Source organism: Acomys russatus, chromosome 1 (genome assembly GCF_903995435.1).
Source record: "Acomys russatus chromosome 1, mAcoRus1.1, whole genome shotgun sequence".
Lineage (NCBI taxonomy): Eukaryota > Metazoa > Chordata > Mammalia > Rodentia > Muridae > Acomys > Acomys russatus.
Window position 1 is genome coordinate 22,529,066 of NC_067137.1, and position 16,226 is coordinate 22,545,291.

The 16,226-nt window shown below is 44.1% G+C and overlaps 1 protein-coding gene across 1 annotated transcript in view; it reads right to left on the reverse strand.

Annotated features, from left to right (window-relative positions):
- Positions 1 to 16,226, reverse strand: part of Babam2 (BRISC and BRCA1 A complex member 2) — a 391,205-nt gene that overhangs the window by 16,206 nt on the left and 358,773 nt on the right. Inside the window, exon 11 of the mRNA XM_051170891.1 lies at positions 10,993 to 11,146. Coding sequence (XP_051026848.1) covers positions 10,993 to 11,146 — 154 coding nt within the window. The remainder of the gene's footprint in view (positions 1 to 10,992; positions 11,147 to 16,226) is intronic.

Sequence of the window (16,226 nt, forward strand, 5' to 3'; positions counted from 1 at the left end):
CTCTCGATTGCCCCAGCAGTGATCAGCGAGTCCATTAGCACCCCACTTGGGGAGTGGGGGCTGGGTCCAGTCTAGGAAGAACACTGTAGAAGAGGACACTCAATCTACTCGGAGGCTGGCTCTGACTCTGGGAGATAAGTTGCTGGTCCACGGAAGCTGGGTTTGTTCTAACAACTGTCTGCAAGAATGTTCTCTGGACGAAAGTCCTCCATGGGACGGTCAAGCTAGAGGCAGGAAGGGCTGAGCTGTGTGTGTCTGTGTTTAGGTACACGGCGAGCTGGGAGGGATGTGCAGACCAGCACAGGACATTCCTCCTGCTTCACACCCACTCCCACCCCCCCATGGTGGGGACCAGCAGCACTGCCCCATCTTCCCAGGTCCTCTAGGGGGAGCTTTTATTACCTGAGAGACAAGAAGAGTAACTCCTGCATTCGCTTTGGCTGACTAGACTGTCGCGACTGCCCTTCAACACAGGAGCCTCCACTACATCCAAACTGTAGACAAACAGCATTGGACTTTCTAGTCCAATGTGTCCTGCAGGGGAGATACTTTATGTATTTGTTACTTATCACTACTTAACTGGGCACTTTGCATTTTGAACTGCTGTATCTGGTAACTGTGTGTGTGTGTGTGTGTGTGTGTGTGTGTGTGTGTGTGTGTGTGTGTACACATGCTGGGGTCCCTAAGGCTCTGCACATGTTTGACTTCCTATATATTTGCTGAATAAATTTGGCAACTCATAACATAACTGCTTCTCTCTGCTGGGCAGTCAGCACTGACTTTCCATGGGACACAAAGAAATGAGTTAGTCTTTTCCCCTCAGAACTGACTTTGGATAAAATTTACCTAGGCATCTCTTGACCAACTTCTGCTTTCTTGGCTTCCATTTTCCAGTGGGCATGACTAAGTGTCTGTCTGGAAGATAGGAGTCACTGGAATGTTCTGCCCACTTCTCATCATGCATTCCCTCCCCTGCTGGTTTGGAAGTTACTGTGAAGGGCCATACTTTTGGCCTGTTGCACTGTAATACCCCTTACTCTTTTCTCTAATCTACAAACCCCAATAACTAGTTTAGCTATGTGGGTATTTTACCTCCTCTTACAAGTCCTTGCGACTGGGTCTTTAGACTCTCAGAGAGTTATTTCTGCTCATGAATACCCCGGTCTCACTCTGTGGACATTAAGGTCTTCAGCCTCCTGGTGAGTCGTGAAGAAAAAGGTCATCTCAAGCCACTTCACAGGTGGGTAGTGGGGATACATGCACACTTCCTTACCCCAGGCCGACTCCACTGTGCTGCTCCCATCCTCAAGGGGCCACAGGAGGCAGGGGAAAGGTGGGAGGGCAGACAGAGCTTAGGCATCATCTTGGACCAGTGTTCAGGGACACAGGGTTCTAATCTTTGTACTGTGTGTCTTAGCCAGATTCTTCCAAGAAACAAAACTGATGCACTGAGGATGTCAACCCTAAGCCAGTAATTTCACTGTCATCACAATAGCTACAGTTTATCAAATTTCTAGCTGGCTGTACTAGCTGATTTTTAACTTTTTTTTTTTCTTTCTTTCTGTGTCCCATGCCCTAAAGCTGTCCCCACTGACAAGCTTACTTTCTTGCTTGACCTCCCAACCAAGCTCTGCTGTTGACTATGGATTTTGTAGACCACTGAGGAGAGACAAGAGACCTATTTGCCTTGTCACTATTTATTTCTATCAACCCTATTTCAGCAGGCACGAATCTAGTTCTCACCATCAGTGGGCCTTGTGCTGAATAATCTGATCACAGACAAGAGAGAATCTTGCACCCGCAGAAGCAGGGCCTGTGCTTATCACTATGATCTGCACGGTGTGAACGGTCCTCAACATTCTCTGGCCATCCTTTGATGAGACGACCTCCTCCTCTTCCTCCTCTTCCTCCTCCTTTCTAGAATCCCTGCCTTAATGAGAAGTGATAGAGCCTGGGACCTCTAGCCTTGGCGAGACCCCACATCACACACCACAGCTCTGATCAGCCCTGGTGGCATGTGTCAGAAGCCAGCACACACATCTGAACAGTCACGTCTAATTCCCAGGAAGCTGTTTTAACTTGATATCTGAAAATGCACTGCATCTAGAATGATTTTACAGGGCGTTGTGTTCGGGGCATATGTGTGCACATTCCACAGCTGAAGTGTTCTATAAATATCAGATGCAGGCTGTACAAACAGCATCACGTACACAGTGTCCTTAATTCTATTTAGTAAGGTTTCAATTTGTATCTGACCTCTGTAACAGGGATGGGTGTTTTTCAATATGGATGAAAAACTATGCCAAGCTACCTTAAACACACTTTTCACTTAAATTTTCCACAAATCTATGGGAGTTTTGTGGTGACAGGTAGGTACTTACTTGCATGCTGCTTTTAGATGAGGGTCCCAATGACATGCCCTTCCCAAGATCACACAGGAAATTAAGAGTAGTGCCTGGATGAGATCCAGGCCTCCTAGCTCATAACCATTATTCTTTGCATTTCCTCTGTTTTCCTATACACGTCTCCTTCCAATAGGTTCAAAGAGAACTCTGATCTTATTAATACATTCTTCTTTGGTGTGTTATTAAAAATCCCAAACCAGAACATCTCTACTCTTTCTTTTTATTTGACTCTAACTTGTAAATAATCAGACAACTGTACCTAGTGGTGGAGAACACTTTCCCCATGGCAGAGCACAAGCCTCAGTACTCAGTAGTCCTCACAACAACTTTCCCCAGCAAAGACACCTACACCACATGCGCACATGCACACACGCACACACATGGGTGCACACTCATACATATGTACACACAAGCACGTGCGCACGCGCGCACACACACACACACACACACACAAACACACACACACACTCTAGCTTTCCCCTGATAAACCTAGCATAGGCCAGCTTCTTCTGCCTTGTACGACTGAAATGAAAACTGAAGCCCCAACCCTGTTTTCCACGGAGGAAACAGGTTGGACAGAGAGCTCAAAACCAGCCCTCCGAGGATCAGAAGGAAGGCCTGAGAAAAGATGGACCAAGGGTCCTGTGAGGGGATTTGCTTGGCTTTCCCAGAGAGAGGGGAGGCAGGCCAGGGCTGCAAATGCTGGTGCCTGGTACAGGCAGGGCTGTGCAGGCTCCCAGGACGGTGGATGAAGCTGTGTGACTGATGGGCAGGCTTTTTAGTGGAGCTTATCATATCCCAGCACCAGATGTCAGGCTCCAATAAATAACACACTCTCTCTGACCTACGCAATTTGGAGAGGATGCCTGTTGTCAGGCGGAACTGGATTCCTCCCATGCCTGGTGCACCCTCTTCTGTCAGTGAAAACAAACCACATCCCTTGAAGATACTCTTCAAACCGATTCTCTGTGAGGAGCCAATAGCTCCATGCTGTTTACTTCTGAGGAGCCAATCGCTCCATGCTGTTTCCTTCACTTTTCTTTCCACAGCTTCTATATTTCTAAACCCCGTGAAGGAAAGCTCCGAGGGATGCAGGAACTTGTTCACAGAGAAACCCAAGCAGGCAGGGGCGTTGGGCCTTGGTGACTACAGCCCTCTGAAGTCCTGTCAGTTTAGTAGTGCTGGGTCCTAGACTGTCATCAGGGTGCTCAGGCACCCAAGGCCTGAAAATTTCCCTTTGCTCTCCCAAGGGGAGTTCAGTTGAGATGAGGTTGGGAGTTTTTTAAAAGGGAACTGGTCCTAGGAAAGGGGCCAAAGCAAGAGACAAAGAAAGACCATGAGTCACAGAAGGGGCTGGGCTGTATGTTTGTCCCAAGGTCTGACTCCATGGGCTTCCTTGGAGTTTAGCATGGGCTGCTTGCCTTCAGCCAATGGCTCCTCCTGCCTGCCTTGGCCCTTTGTCCAGGGGACTGTGGGTGCGACTGAGCACAGCTTACCATAACTTCTGCATTCCTGATAGACTTCACATCCTTAGATGTCAGGCTGGCATTCCAGGAACACAGACATGAAGGGAAGGGATAGGCCAAAGAAAGCCAAGGCCTGGAGAGAGCTATCATATCCCCACCAGGGATTTCCTAGAACTGAGAGTGTGTGAGGAGGGTGAGCAGCATGGAGCTAGTGGGTTCCCAAGCTGCCAGCTCACTGGGCACGGGGACTGGCAGGGCTCAAGCTCAACAAAGGCATCAGCAGGCGCCTGGGAGCTAACCACAGCCAAGAGGAGTGCCAACCCCTAGGGAAGTAAACACACAGAGGAGCTCAGACTGGAACCACTTGGTGGCACGTCCTGGCCTTGGGGAGGTCCCAGGCTACAGCCCACCCCTCCTGCTGTGAGGGCCAAACTGGAACTAGGATTTCTATGTTGTAGCAAAGGGTCCTGGGGCCTCCAGGGACCTCAGGGGACATGGAGAGGGCTGGCGCTGGGGCTGGGGCTGCGGCTGCACAATTTGATATCACATCTATCTCCAACTCTTGATTCAAGAGGAGGCGATCTATATTTAGCTGTTTTATTTAAAGGACTAATGAATGAGACTGGATTAGAACATTTGGTAATAAGAACTTAGAAGGAAAAAAAAAAAAAAAAACCCAAACAACCCATAGCACATTTGAGACTATTAAAATAGCAACAATGAAAAGTCACTGAAATAATCCATAATATACAATTAAAAAAGAAGATTTGCTAAAAGAAAATTATTCTGCACAACCGGAAGTCAAATGATGAAAGAGTGTACAGTGAAAAACAACATATGGGAAGCCATGGACTGCTTTAGGAGAGTAAGAAAACATCTCTGTCTGACCGTGAGGCAAGGAGGGCAATGGAAAATGGTTTGGGAAGGCTCCTGATGAACTACTCCCATGTGCTGTCTAAGGAGCTATTTTTGAACTACCTCAGTGATTCCTTTTATATTACAGACTTTATGTGTGACAAACCATTGAGGTAGGTGCTTGGGGGTTCGGCTCTATTCTAAGATCTCACTTAGCCCTCTGCTGGGACCAACCTGATGCTGTACACAATCGACCCCCCAACAATCATGCTGTCTACCACCGTCTCACTGACCAGTCCACTCTAATTTAGATAGCTGTAAGTTACCTACACAATACCAGGCATCTTAGTTTGCTTTTTGTTTTGTCTTTTAGAGTGGTTAGTTTTATACAAATTAAGCAATTAAAGAATGAGATTACCCCCCCCCCCCCATTTTTTCACTAGCTGGCTTGGCATCAAGATCAGAAAACCTTAGGAGCAAGTAGCCTAAGGTCTTAGAGTCCCTGGTCAGGTCACTGGGGTTTGGAGCTTGTTATTGGGGTGTGCCTTAGTGTTGATGCTATACCTTTTAAAATTACAATCTTTGCTCTATAAGGAAGCACAATGACAGTTATTATTTATTGCATGCTCACGACATGCCAGACCCCATCAGACATCCATCTTCATCACCTTACACAGTAGGCAGAATTCTAAAATTCTACGTTCTCTGTAACAACTGAGATATTGAAACCAGTGGATTCCATTCAGGCGATTAGGTTTTCTTATCTGGTACAGATGAGTTTAAGAAAGGGAGATTAATTGACTCTGAGGAATGGACCCTTTAAATCTGGGTGTGTAGGCCAGAGACACAAATCAAAGACTGGAAATATGAGAGGATTTAATGTCCTGTTGCTGGCTTAAAAACGGAGGGGCCACAAAGCAGGGACTCTACTTACTGAGAGTCATCTCCAGGTGAGATCGCATAAGGACAGAGGGACATGTATCCAACTACCACAACGAACAGAACTCTGCCAACATCCTGAATCAACTTAGAAAAGTCTTAGCCTAAATCTTAACTGCAGCCATCTAGACCCATGCATGGCATGTGGGCCTCCTAACCCACCACAACTCTGGAGTGATAGCCTGTGGTGCTTTACGATGGTAAGTTGGTGGTGATTTGTTAGAGGGCAACAGAGAGAACCATAAACCCTATGTGACACCCAGTGGCCTTCTAAGCAAGTCTTTACCAGTTTACAGACAAAGAGACAAAGACTCAGGAGGATTACACATATCCCCAAAGTTGTACTGCCAGTGAGTGACAGAGACAGGTTTAAGCCAGCTGCCAGGACTTCAAGGCCGGTGCCCTTAAACTGCCACACACATTTCCTCTCTATAGAATGTTATTTGGATGCCAGGTCCCCACAGCAGGGGCCTCAGGCAAATGGTAAAAAGGGTGGGGACTGTGTCTGTCTGTCTGTGAATGTACAGTGAGTGGCTGAGTTCTTGCTCTACAAGAAGCTAGCTATGTAGCCTTGGGAATTCTTTATCTACATGAAGGAGAATAAGAAATTCTGTAGGGCTGCTGCAGTCACCCTGTGACAGTGGGGATGTACTGCACTGGGGAAGCCTACAGAGAAGGCAGGGGCACCTGAATGACATGCAGGAGAGATTTTCTTTTGTTAATGACTGTAAGTCTCTGAGTTCTTGGCCTATACATTGGCTATGCTATCTCTGATGGTTTGTTCTGAAAAGATTTAAAAAATAAGTTTCTGTTGGGTGTGGAGAGTCACCCTTTAATCCCAGCAGTAGGGAGGCAGAGGCAGGTGGCTCTCTGGTCTTTATAGGGAGTTCCAGGACAGCTAAGGCTTCATAGTGAGATCCTATACATTTTTTCCCTCTTTGGGGAGGAAATGACTCCTTACTACCTTTATCTAAAAACTCCAGAATGAACTGGATTGTAGTTTTCCTTTGTTTAGGAAAAAAAAAAAAAAAATCAAAGCTATTAACTGTTAAAAGTCTATTTTTTGTGGAATTCAATGCAAACTCAAAACTTACAGATATTGTAGCACAAAGGCTAACTGAAGTCCTAAAGAGATTTGTCTTGTTTTAGATTTAGGCTTTTAAATTAGGTATGAAACATTGAAATATTAATTAATAATAGACATTATTAATATAAATTCATGTGCCAAGGTAAAGGTTATATTTACTTTAACTAAAATATATGAAGAGATAGGGTTAAGAAGCTAGTAAGAGTCAAAAGGGACAGAAAGATATAGGAAAAAAATATGTCGATAAACCAAAAGGACACAGGAAGAGAAAACAAAGGAACTAAAACCAAAATAAATTAAAAAATTAAAAAGCAAGAAACAAACTAAACAATTCTATTAAAGGACACAGACCACCATACTAGTTTTTTAAAAAAATCAAAATCTATAAAAGGTTTCAGGACATACAGATAGTGACTAAATAAAACAAAATGGATGAAGAAAGACAGCATACAAAATATGTAGAAAAAAGCTGGTATAACTATTTTAATATTAAAGAAGACTTCAGGTCAAAAAGCCTTACCAGATATAGACATTCCATAATGGCAGAAGGACCAATATATTAAAAGGACATAAGAATTCTAAGTATGTATGCACTTTATCAACTTAAGCAACAGATGTTCTTCAATTTTTGAAGGGGTTATAGCCCAATAAACCCACTATAAGCTGAAAATATTCTGTGGGCCAGTGAATGGCTTAGCAGGCACAGTTAATTGCTGTCAGACATGACAACCTGACTTCAATCCCTAGAAATGACATGGTAAAAGGAGAGAACCAATTCCCCCAAACAATAAATAATGGAGGTAAAAAGAATGAGATATTCTTAGTAAAACCTCCACTGATATATCTAGCTATCAGGCAGCAGAGTTTAATAAAATAGCATATCTCAGACTATTGCTTTTCCCTCCTTGGGACCTGTGGCTTGCCATTGCTTTCTAGAACAGCATATGGCACTGGATTAAATAACAGTGGCCCACAAGAACATCACAATTCAAATCAAAGTATGGGTTCTACCAAATATATATGGCTTTCAGACCGCTACACAGCTCAAAAATTGTAAACTGAGCCATTGTAAGGCAGAGACAGTCTTTACATAAAAAAAAAAAAATCTGTCCACAACATTGTAAATGATACACAAATTATACTACAATAAAAAGATAATTACAGCAAGCTTTTGCCTTTAAAGATCTTGCCATTTGGTTAAGAAAACAGACATATATAAAGATGTGAAAACAAAGTAAAAATAACATAAAAGAGATTCTAGAAGAACATGTGAGCAGAGTACAGGGCTGGGAAGACGGTGGGGAAAGGCTCCCTGGGAATTGAGAGCATATGAGGAAACCAGAATGCAAGCATGCAAGCAGGCTGCGGGTGAGGGGTCAGAGCCCTGAGTACAAGCACTGAAGGAGGGTGCAGAGGAAAAACTCCCACTCTTCAATGTTACCTCACCGATTGCCCCTTCCTAGCAAGTCCATTTGACAGCAGGGAGTACAGCCCTGTCTTAAAAGACGAAATTCAGAGAGATTATGCACTCTGCCCAAGGCTACAGAGCTTATAGGATTAAACTCTGTGGTCGGAACTGGGGCACGCATGACCCCAGAGCTTGTGCCTATTCACTTTAGGGTGTTGTATTTGTTAAGGGCAGAACTGGCTGCGCTGACATGAGCAAGAAGCACTGTGGTAGGAAAAGCCCTGGCTGTTCATGCCAGAGAGCGTCCCTTTAGACACATGTTTAGAACCCTGCTCTTAACCAGCATGATAAACAGCTGACTTCACTCAGAGGGCTCTGGGGCTCTTCTAAACCACGGGAGTGTTTATGTGCTGGGCAGAGCTCCCCAAGTGAATTATAGCCTTTTATGCACTGTGTACAGTATTTTCACAGGATACAGAGACGGGGCATGCAAGGAATGCTTCGGCTGACCTTTCTTTTTGTTCAACGTTTTCCTCCATGCCTTTCCGCCAGTTTTCAGACTGCACCACAGGACAAGTCTTGCTTCTGTTTGCCCACTACCTGGCTTCTGACACAGCCTCATGCAATCACACAGTTTTAACCTATTTCTTCTAGCACGAGCTGCTGGCTCTCTCTTTTATTACATCTAAAATGGATTCATCCTCACTAAACTCGAAGGCAGATTTTCTTAACACGACTTCAGATGTTTTCTTTAGACTGGTGTTAACATAAAGCAAATGTCTCTTGAAAGTCTGAACCAATCTGTTAAGGTAAACAGGCTTCGCTTATGATACTCCTATACTGAAATCACAGGCTTGTGGTCTACAGCTCCGTAAAGACTCAGCTCATACATGCTAAAATGCCTGCTTAAGAAGTACACACACGCACACCAAGATAGCTTCGCCATGGAAACCACAAAGACACGTCTGGTTCTGACGCTGGAGCACATACCACAAATAATGAATGGCCCATCTTCTAAGAGTAGATCCTATGTATATACAGGAAAAGCCCAGAAAGTTAAACAACTGCAAGACTTCAAACAGAAACTTGCTTTATATTCCCTTTGTTCCACTGCATTTCAACATAGGTCTTAACAGTTGTTACTAGCTACATTTGCATATGTTTGTTTATTCCTGAAATAGAATTTCAGACTTCAGTATACTAGATATAAGGGGAAAATATAGGGAGAAAGGCACAGGAGTTTCAGATTTCAACTCTGCGTTGCACATAGGAATTTTGGATGGTTGAAGTGCTGGAGAAAGGCACGCTAATTGTAGCACCCTAACCCTACCAAACCATGCATGAGGGTTTTATACTATAAAAATGGTGGGAGATGACAGGAGGTCCGCCGCACCCCTCCCCCCGGGAACAAAAATGTGCATCAGGGAATGGGAGGCAAGAACAAGACGTCTTAATAATCAAGAAGTTTCTGGCCTGGAAGGCCAGCTTTTGTAATAGGTACTTGAAAGCTGTCAGGAATATGGTCTGATTTACCTCCTTGCTGGGCTATAGGTTCCACCAGACCACGGAGAGTCTGCAGTTTGTTTATCATGGCATCCTCAGCATGGCCCACAGTGCCTGAAATATGGTGGATGCTCAACACATGTTAAGCATGATGAGCAATGAAGAGATGCTTCCTAGACAGCTGTCCTTCCGACGCCTCTTTGGCTTCCCCACCCCTCAGCTGGATCACGGGAATGAGCACGTGGCTGGTCAGAGTGATAAAGGGATACCACACGGCGCACTAACACACGGCACACTAAGATTTGATTTTTGAAACTCCCATTTCAGTCTACTGCTGCTTCAGTCTAGGAGGCAATGGTCCAGAGACTCCTGTTCCAGACACTAAAGTCTTTACCTACAAAAACCGATCAGTACATCTCTGCATCAACCTGATCCTCATGTCTGAAGTGACAGCCTTTCTACACTCAACTGAGAAGGTCAGCTAACTTCAGCCTCCTTAGAGGTACAACTCCATAGCAGTGATGCAGTTCTAAGGGGTCTGTGTACCTGAGTGTGCAACACACAGGAGAAATGCAACATAATGTAGGAGACGCAGCCTCCCATGAAAAAGTAGCTACTGAAGCCATATACTGACTACTCACCAGGGACTCTGTTTGCCAATATTTGAAATTTACCATTTTAAATATATACACGTAGCTGCCAACATTTTTATTATTGACATTATTTATCTACAGCTCAGCTTGCTACTTAGTATTTTTCTAGTCTAAATAGAAAGGTGGAGTTCTCACATCTCCTACAATCCACTCATAGCCAGTCAACAGAAACAGGACAAAGGGACACCAGACCCAGGCTGGCTTCCCTGTGAGGAGGTGAGATAAGGGACTGCTGAGTCTGAGCTGGAGGTAATTCTGACTTCCAATGGGTTCTGTTGTGCCTACTAACTCTGCCATTACGGCATGCAGTCAACTATGAATTGGTGAGGAAGTAGGGTTTGCTGTGTTTTAATAGCACTTAAAAAGTAAGCCCAGTAGCCCGTGGCAGTGGTGCACATCCATAATCTGAGCACTCGGGAAGCAGGGGCAGATGGATCTCTGTGAGTTCGAGGCCAGCCTGTTCTACAAAGAGAGTTCAGGATAGCCAGCCAAGGCTACATAGAGAAACCATGTCTGGAAAAACCAAAACCAAAACCAACCAACCAACCAACCAACCAACCAACCAACCAACCAAGCTCAGGACAGGATTTAGCCTAGTGAGCAGTGGCTTGGTAATCCCTGGAATAGACACACACACATAGCTCTTCTCTGAAGAAATAACAATGGATCCACTTACTTTGCTCTCTTGGCCATTTCATTTCCATCCCATCTGGGGCTGTATGGGTAATTTTTTTGTGCTTGGGAGTAAAGCTGTCCACTGTTGGTAAAGTGATAGACAGATTGAAATGTGAGAGTCGGCTGATCTCGAGGGAAAAACAGGGGCAGGTCAACTGGAAAGACAAAAAAAAGGAAAGAAAGTTAGAGTTAATAAACACATCTTAAGACAAGATTTTTGCTAAATCAGAATGTTGGGTACATGAGAGTTGCAACCACAAATACTGCTTGAGGTTTAGATCAGAGCTGTGGAGTGAGGGACCTAGGAACCCAGGACACATGTGGAAGCTTAGGCATAGCCAGGACGGCATCCCATACTGTCTGACTTCCTGGGTCCTGGCCTTACCCATCAGCCATTACAGAGCTAGCCATGTAACTGTCCTAAGTTTTTATTAAGCCATAAGCTCTTCAAGGGTGGAGCAGTGTCTTCCTCATCTGTAATTTGTTGGGGGAGGGCAGGATGGAAGGCGGTTTTCAAGACCGTCTTGGAAAAGCGACCAAGAGGGCCTTTGATAATTTCTCTACTTTATAGGATTCGCCATCTAGACTGCCAGAAAAATAAAATTATCATTCTGCTTCCAATCAAGCAGTGAATCTCCACACTCAGCACTTTCCATTTTTCCCACATATGTTCCCACATATATTTATATCTCCTAAATCAGAGGGAGCTCCTTAATGGGCCGTGAGAGGGACAAATCTGAACACAGACTGTGCTCCTGGTACACGAGGCTGAGTCTAAGCCTCCCTAATGTGTATTATGTACTTTATCATTTCATTTTGGGGTTAAATCAATTTTTAAAAATAAAATCACATGTTGGTTTTAGTGGTGGCAAATCATCCCCAGAAACAGACTGTTTCACCGTTCCTTGAGGTAGACGCTGTTCGTGTAATTCCTCCGTTTCTAGGACAGAGGACAGGCACATGAACAATAGCGATGGGTATAGACTTTTCTGGCTTTGTTAAAACTTCACAAAGGGGACATTATTTTGAAAATGTGCACTTAACAGATGAGTAGACCAGAAACTGCAAGGAATTTCCCAACTTTCTCATAGATGAGCAGCAGCAGGAGGCAGAATCTAGAGCCATGATTCAAATCTCGGGCTCCGACCGTGTGACACTGCCCTGAAAGATACTCACATAACCTGCTTATAACTGCGCTGCAATTACAACTGTTAGTAAGGCAGAAGCTCCGCTGTAAAGAAGGACCAGGTGAGAATGTTAGCTGCTCAAGGGTGCATTAAAGGGTCATGTACTTGACGGGGTGGGGTTTATCCCTCCCTCGGGGTGAGCAGTGCTGATCCCGGGCTAGTGCTTTCCCCATATGTGACTTCTCACACCACCACCACCACCAATAAACTCCCTCAAACAAAAACTTGTGCCACTGTAGGGCCTCTCCGACTTCTGCGTGTACTCCACTCTGACGATGACTGACTCAGCGACAGGGGCTTTCTACTGCTGACTCACACCACCACCAAAGAAGAGGGGCAAGACCAAGAATGGCCACTTTTTAGTCATATTTCTCAGTGTCACAATACAAGTCTCCATACATGTCTATTTTTGCCAAAGCAGAGATTTTTATAACACACAACAATGAAAGTATGGAAGAACAGTCTAAATGACAAATAACTCAATTCAGAAAATTCTTTTGGGTTCTTTCATAGAACAAGGCTCGGTCTGTAACATCTCCAATTACTCTGAACAAATACTGCTTTCTAACTTTTTTATGTCCTTTCTGATACTCATTTAATTTCCTCTGATTAATTTTCAGAAACAAATACCTGTTCAAATATACTTTTCCTTGACTTTAACTGCAATCTCCATATTACATTACAGTTTTCAAAAAAAAAAAAAAAAAAACAAAAAAAAAAAACAAAAACAACATTCAGATTAAACTCCAAAGCAATCATTAATAATAGCAAAGTATTTAATATGCTAGCTTACCTATAAAAACTACAATTTCACATAATAGAATTCAATGCAATAATTTATAAATAGCCATCACTCACTATCAAAAGCAATGCAGACACTATTACAGGCTATGTGACTTTCAAACTACTGGCATTTGGGGGCTTTAAAATACATTTTCCTAAAAACAAAGAAGTGTGTGTGTGTGTGTGTGTGTGTGTGTGTGCGCGCGCACGTGTGCGCACCTAACTTGAGAAAGGGTCTCCCAAGTGGTGTGAGGCTCACCATCTAGACTAGACGAGCTGGCCAGCAGCCCTTAGAGTCCTCATGCACCTGCCTCTTCAGCTGTGATTACAAGCACATGTCACAACACCCAGCTGTGTGTATGGCTCACTCAGGTCTTCTTGCAAGAGCTTTGCAGATGGAGCCATTCTCCCAGTCTCTGAAAAGAGAACCTTTACAGGACTGGGTCTCGGTACGGCGCTCTGGCTCGGGCCAAACTCCTGGGCTTCTGCGATCCTCTGGTCCCGGCTCCAGAGTATCTAGAACTGCAGGCACGCATCACTACATCTGGCTGGAGTACCTGCTGGCTTTTCCCTTTTTTTTTTTTTTTTTTTGTAGAAGTGAATTGCTGATATTGGTATTTGATATGTTGAGAAATACTTTTCACCTAGTTTTCAACTATCTTCTTTGACTCAAATGCCAATTAGCATCAGAAACAATAAAACCATAAATAGCTATTTACCCACTCAAGTAAGATATCTGGCTTTTGTTTTTGTTGAGATATCAGCAAGCCCTAAGCTGATGTACATCACCATTCCCCAAAGCATCCATCACATGATTCTTTCTCTATGGGGATGTGTTGAACACTGTCACTGTTTGCCAGTGCTCAAATGTGAAAACTCTCTGTGTAGCAAAGAACAGGAACTGTCAAAGGATTTTAGAGATAAAACTTGTCTATATGATAATTCATGTAGAGAACATAAACATTTAAAGCTATAGAATCCTTGCTCAGGTAAATTATATTGTATCTAAAATAGTCAGTAGTTAACAAAATAGTAGCTTCTTCAAAACTACTCTATGCATAAAATGATGTAATAACTAAAATATCTCAAAAATACTTTGCATTTTTCTTATAAGATCTGAGTGGTACAAATTAATGAGAAGTTAGTAAAACCAAAACTTGTTTTCCCTTATCTCCATATGTTTCTGTCACTTAACTTTTACTTAAAGGTTACCTGATGAAAAATAATTACTTTCGGCCTTCAAACAGCTAGCTTGTTCTGCAGGAACTTTATAGAGCTGAAGCAATTTGGTCTCATAGTTTGAGTGTAGCAAACGGTGCACTTTAACCCCTTGCCTTCTTGCAAGTGACTGGCACAGGGTTGACCCCTAGAGCGAGATCATTCCCTGTGGTCCACTCCTTATTGGCAGGGTGAGTTTATTCCCTGTGGTCCACTCCTTATTGTCAGGGTGAGTTTACCAATGGCTTCCTGTTGTCTTTTCCTGTGAGTTTTGGCCAGTTTTCTATGGGCAGAAGGGATGGCCTTCGCTGGCTTAGTAGATCTGAACAGTCTTACGGTTCTTTAAGAACTTGCTCAAACTAAAAACAAGCAAACAAACAAATAAAACAACAAAACAAAACAAAACAACCCCCCCCCAAACCCCAAAAAGCCAGGTAGTGGTGCATGCCTTTGACCCCAGCACTTAGGAGGTAGAGGCAGGTGGATCTTTGAGTTTGAGGCCAGCCTGGTCTACAGCGTGAGTTCCAGGACAGCCAAGGCTACACAGAAAAACCTATCTTAAAAAAAAAAAAAAAATCCAAATAAGCCAGATAAGTCACAGCAAACACTTTCTTCTACATTAACTGGGCCGTTCTGGAGTCTAGCCACATGGCTTTGGCCACCAGAGGAGACAGGCATGATAAAGCTGCATTCTAGATGGGCACTGCCATGTTGGTAATGGTGGCTCCCAGGTGACAAGCAGGAGGCAGCACGAGAGAATCTGAAGGCAGACAAAGCATGCTGCCTCTGTCCACAGCACGGTAAGCTTCAGTGTGTGGCCGCGGCTTGCTTTCCTCGGCAGCCTTGTTTGCCTGTCCCCAAATGCTCATCATTTCACCATAGGAAGCCTCTAGGACAGAGGCAGCTCAGATGCAAGGCTCCACAGGAACCTCCTCTCATGTCTTCAGCTATGTCAACATGGAACAAAAAATGGCCCTGGGACAGGCAAGGGAGCTCCATCTCATGCACCCGATATGCAGGGAGGGCAGTGTGACTGACTTTCAGAACATTTTAGGCACAGTTCAAACAAGTATGGTTATAGGATTTTTCATCCTCAGAAACAAAACAAAACATGACATAATCACAGCGAGATAAAGACCAAGCAATTGAGCAGCATGTATTGACAACTGGCAGTCTGGCTCGGGGAGAGGAGAATATAAGAAACAGTGAAGCCGTTAGTAGGGGGAATCCTAGTCTGAGGTTTCTTAGTGTATGCATCCAAGCCATCCTCAGCCTGAATCCCCATTAATACGGTAGCCGCCCTTGGTAGCCAAGCTAACAGCGTTTCTCTATCTCCTCATGAGCAGAGCTCCCTTCTGGGCTCCAGTTTGGAGGTGCTTGATTCTCTTAGACTCTGAGAAGCCAGGGCATGCGATTGTTGTTGGCAATGCTGAGGATTGAGCCTGGGCCTCACACAAGTTAGACAAGCACTCTACAAGTGAGCTATATTCCCCCAAAGCATGGAAACTGACTCACTGTTGCTAGTGGGATCTGAGGGGAAGTTGGTAAGGAAGGGCTTTTCTGAGAAATATTTTCCACTCTGCTTAGAGATGTGTGGAGGCAGAAGCCCCCATTTCGTTCTAGCCTTTGGTCCTATCATGTGAGGTCCTGAGCTGTGGCCCCCAGCTAGTGTCCCTGAGGAGGATGGATGGTATCACGGAGCTGCTGGCTTTATCATCTCTGGGGTTTTGTGTCTTCTGAGGTGATTACAAGTCTGTACTATTTTAACCTCGCTCAATCAGGTTTTCTTATATTTAGGGTCAAAGGTATCCAAGGAGACATTATTTCTTACAGCTTCTCTGTTCAAGAAGGGAGGAAAACGGAATAATCTAGTTCAGAAACATTTCCATCAAGCATGGTTAAAAACTATTCAAGAGACATAAATAGGAAAGTTTTAGCTGTCTGGAAAATTTGGTTTTGTGGGACAGTTCAATCCCTGAAAATGCCAAACAAATGAGGGGTTAACCATAATTGCTTCCCTGGGAGTCACATCATCAAATATTTTCAC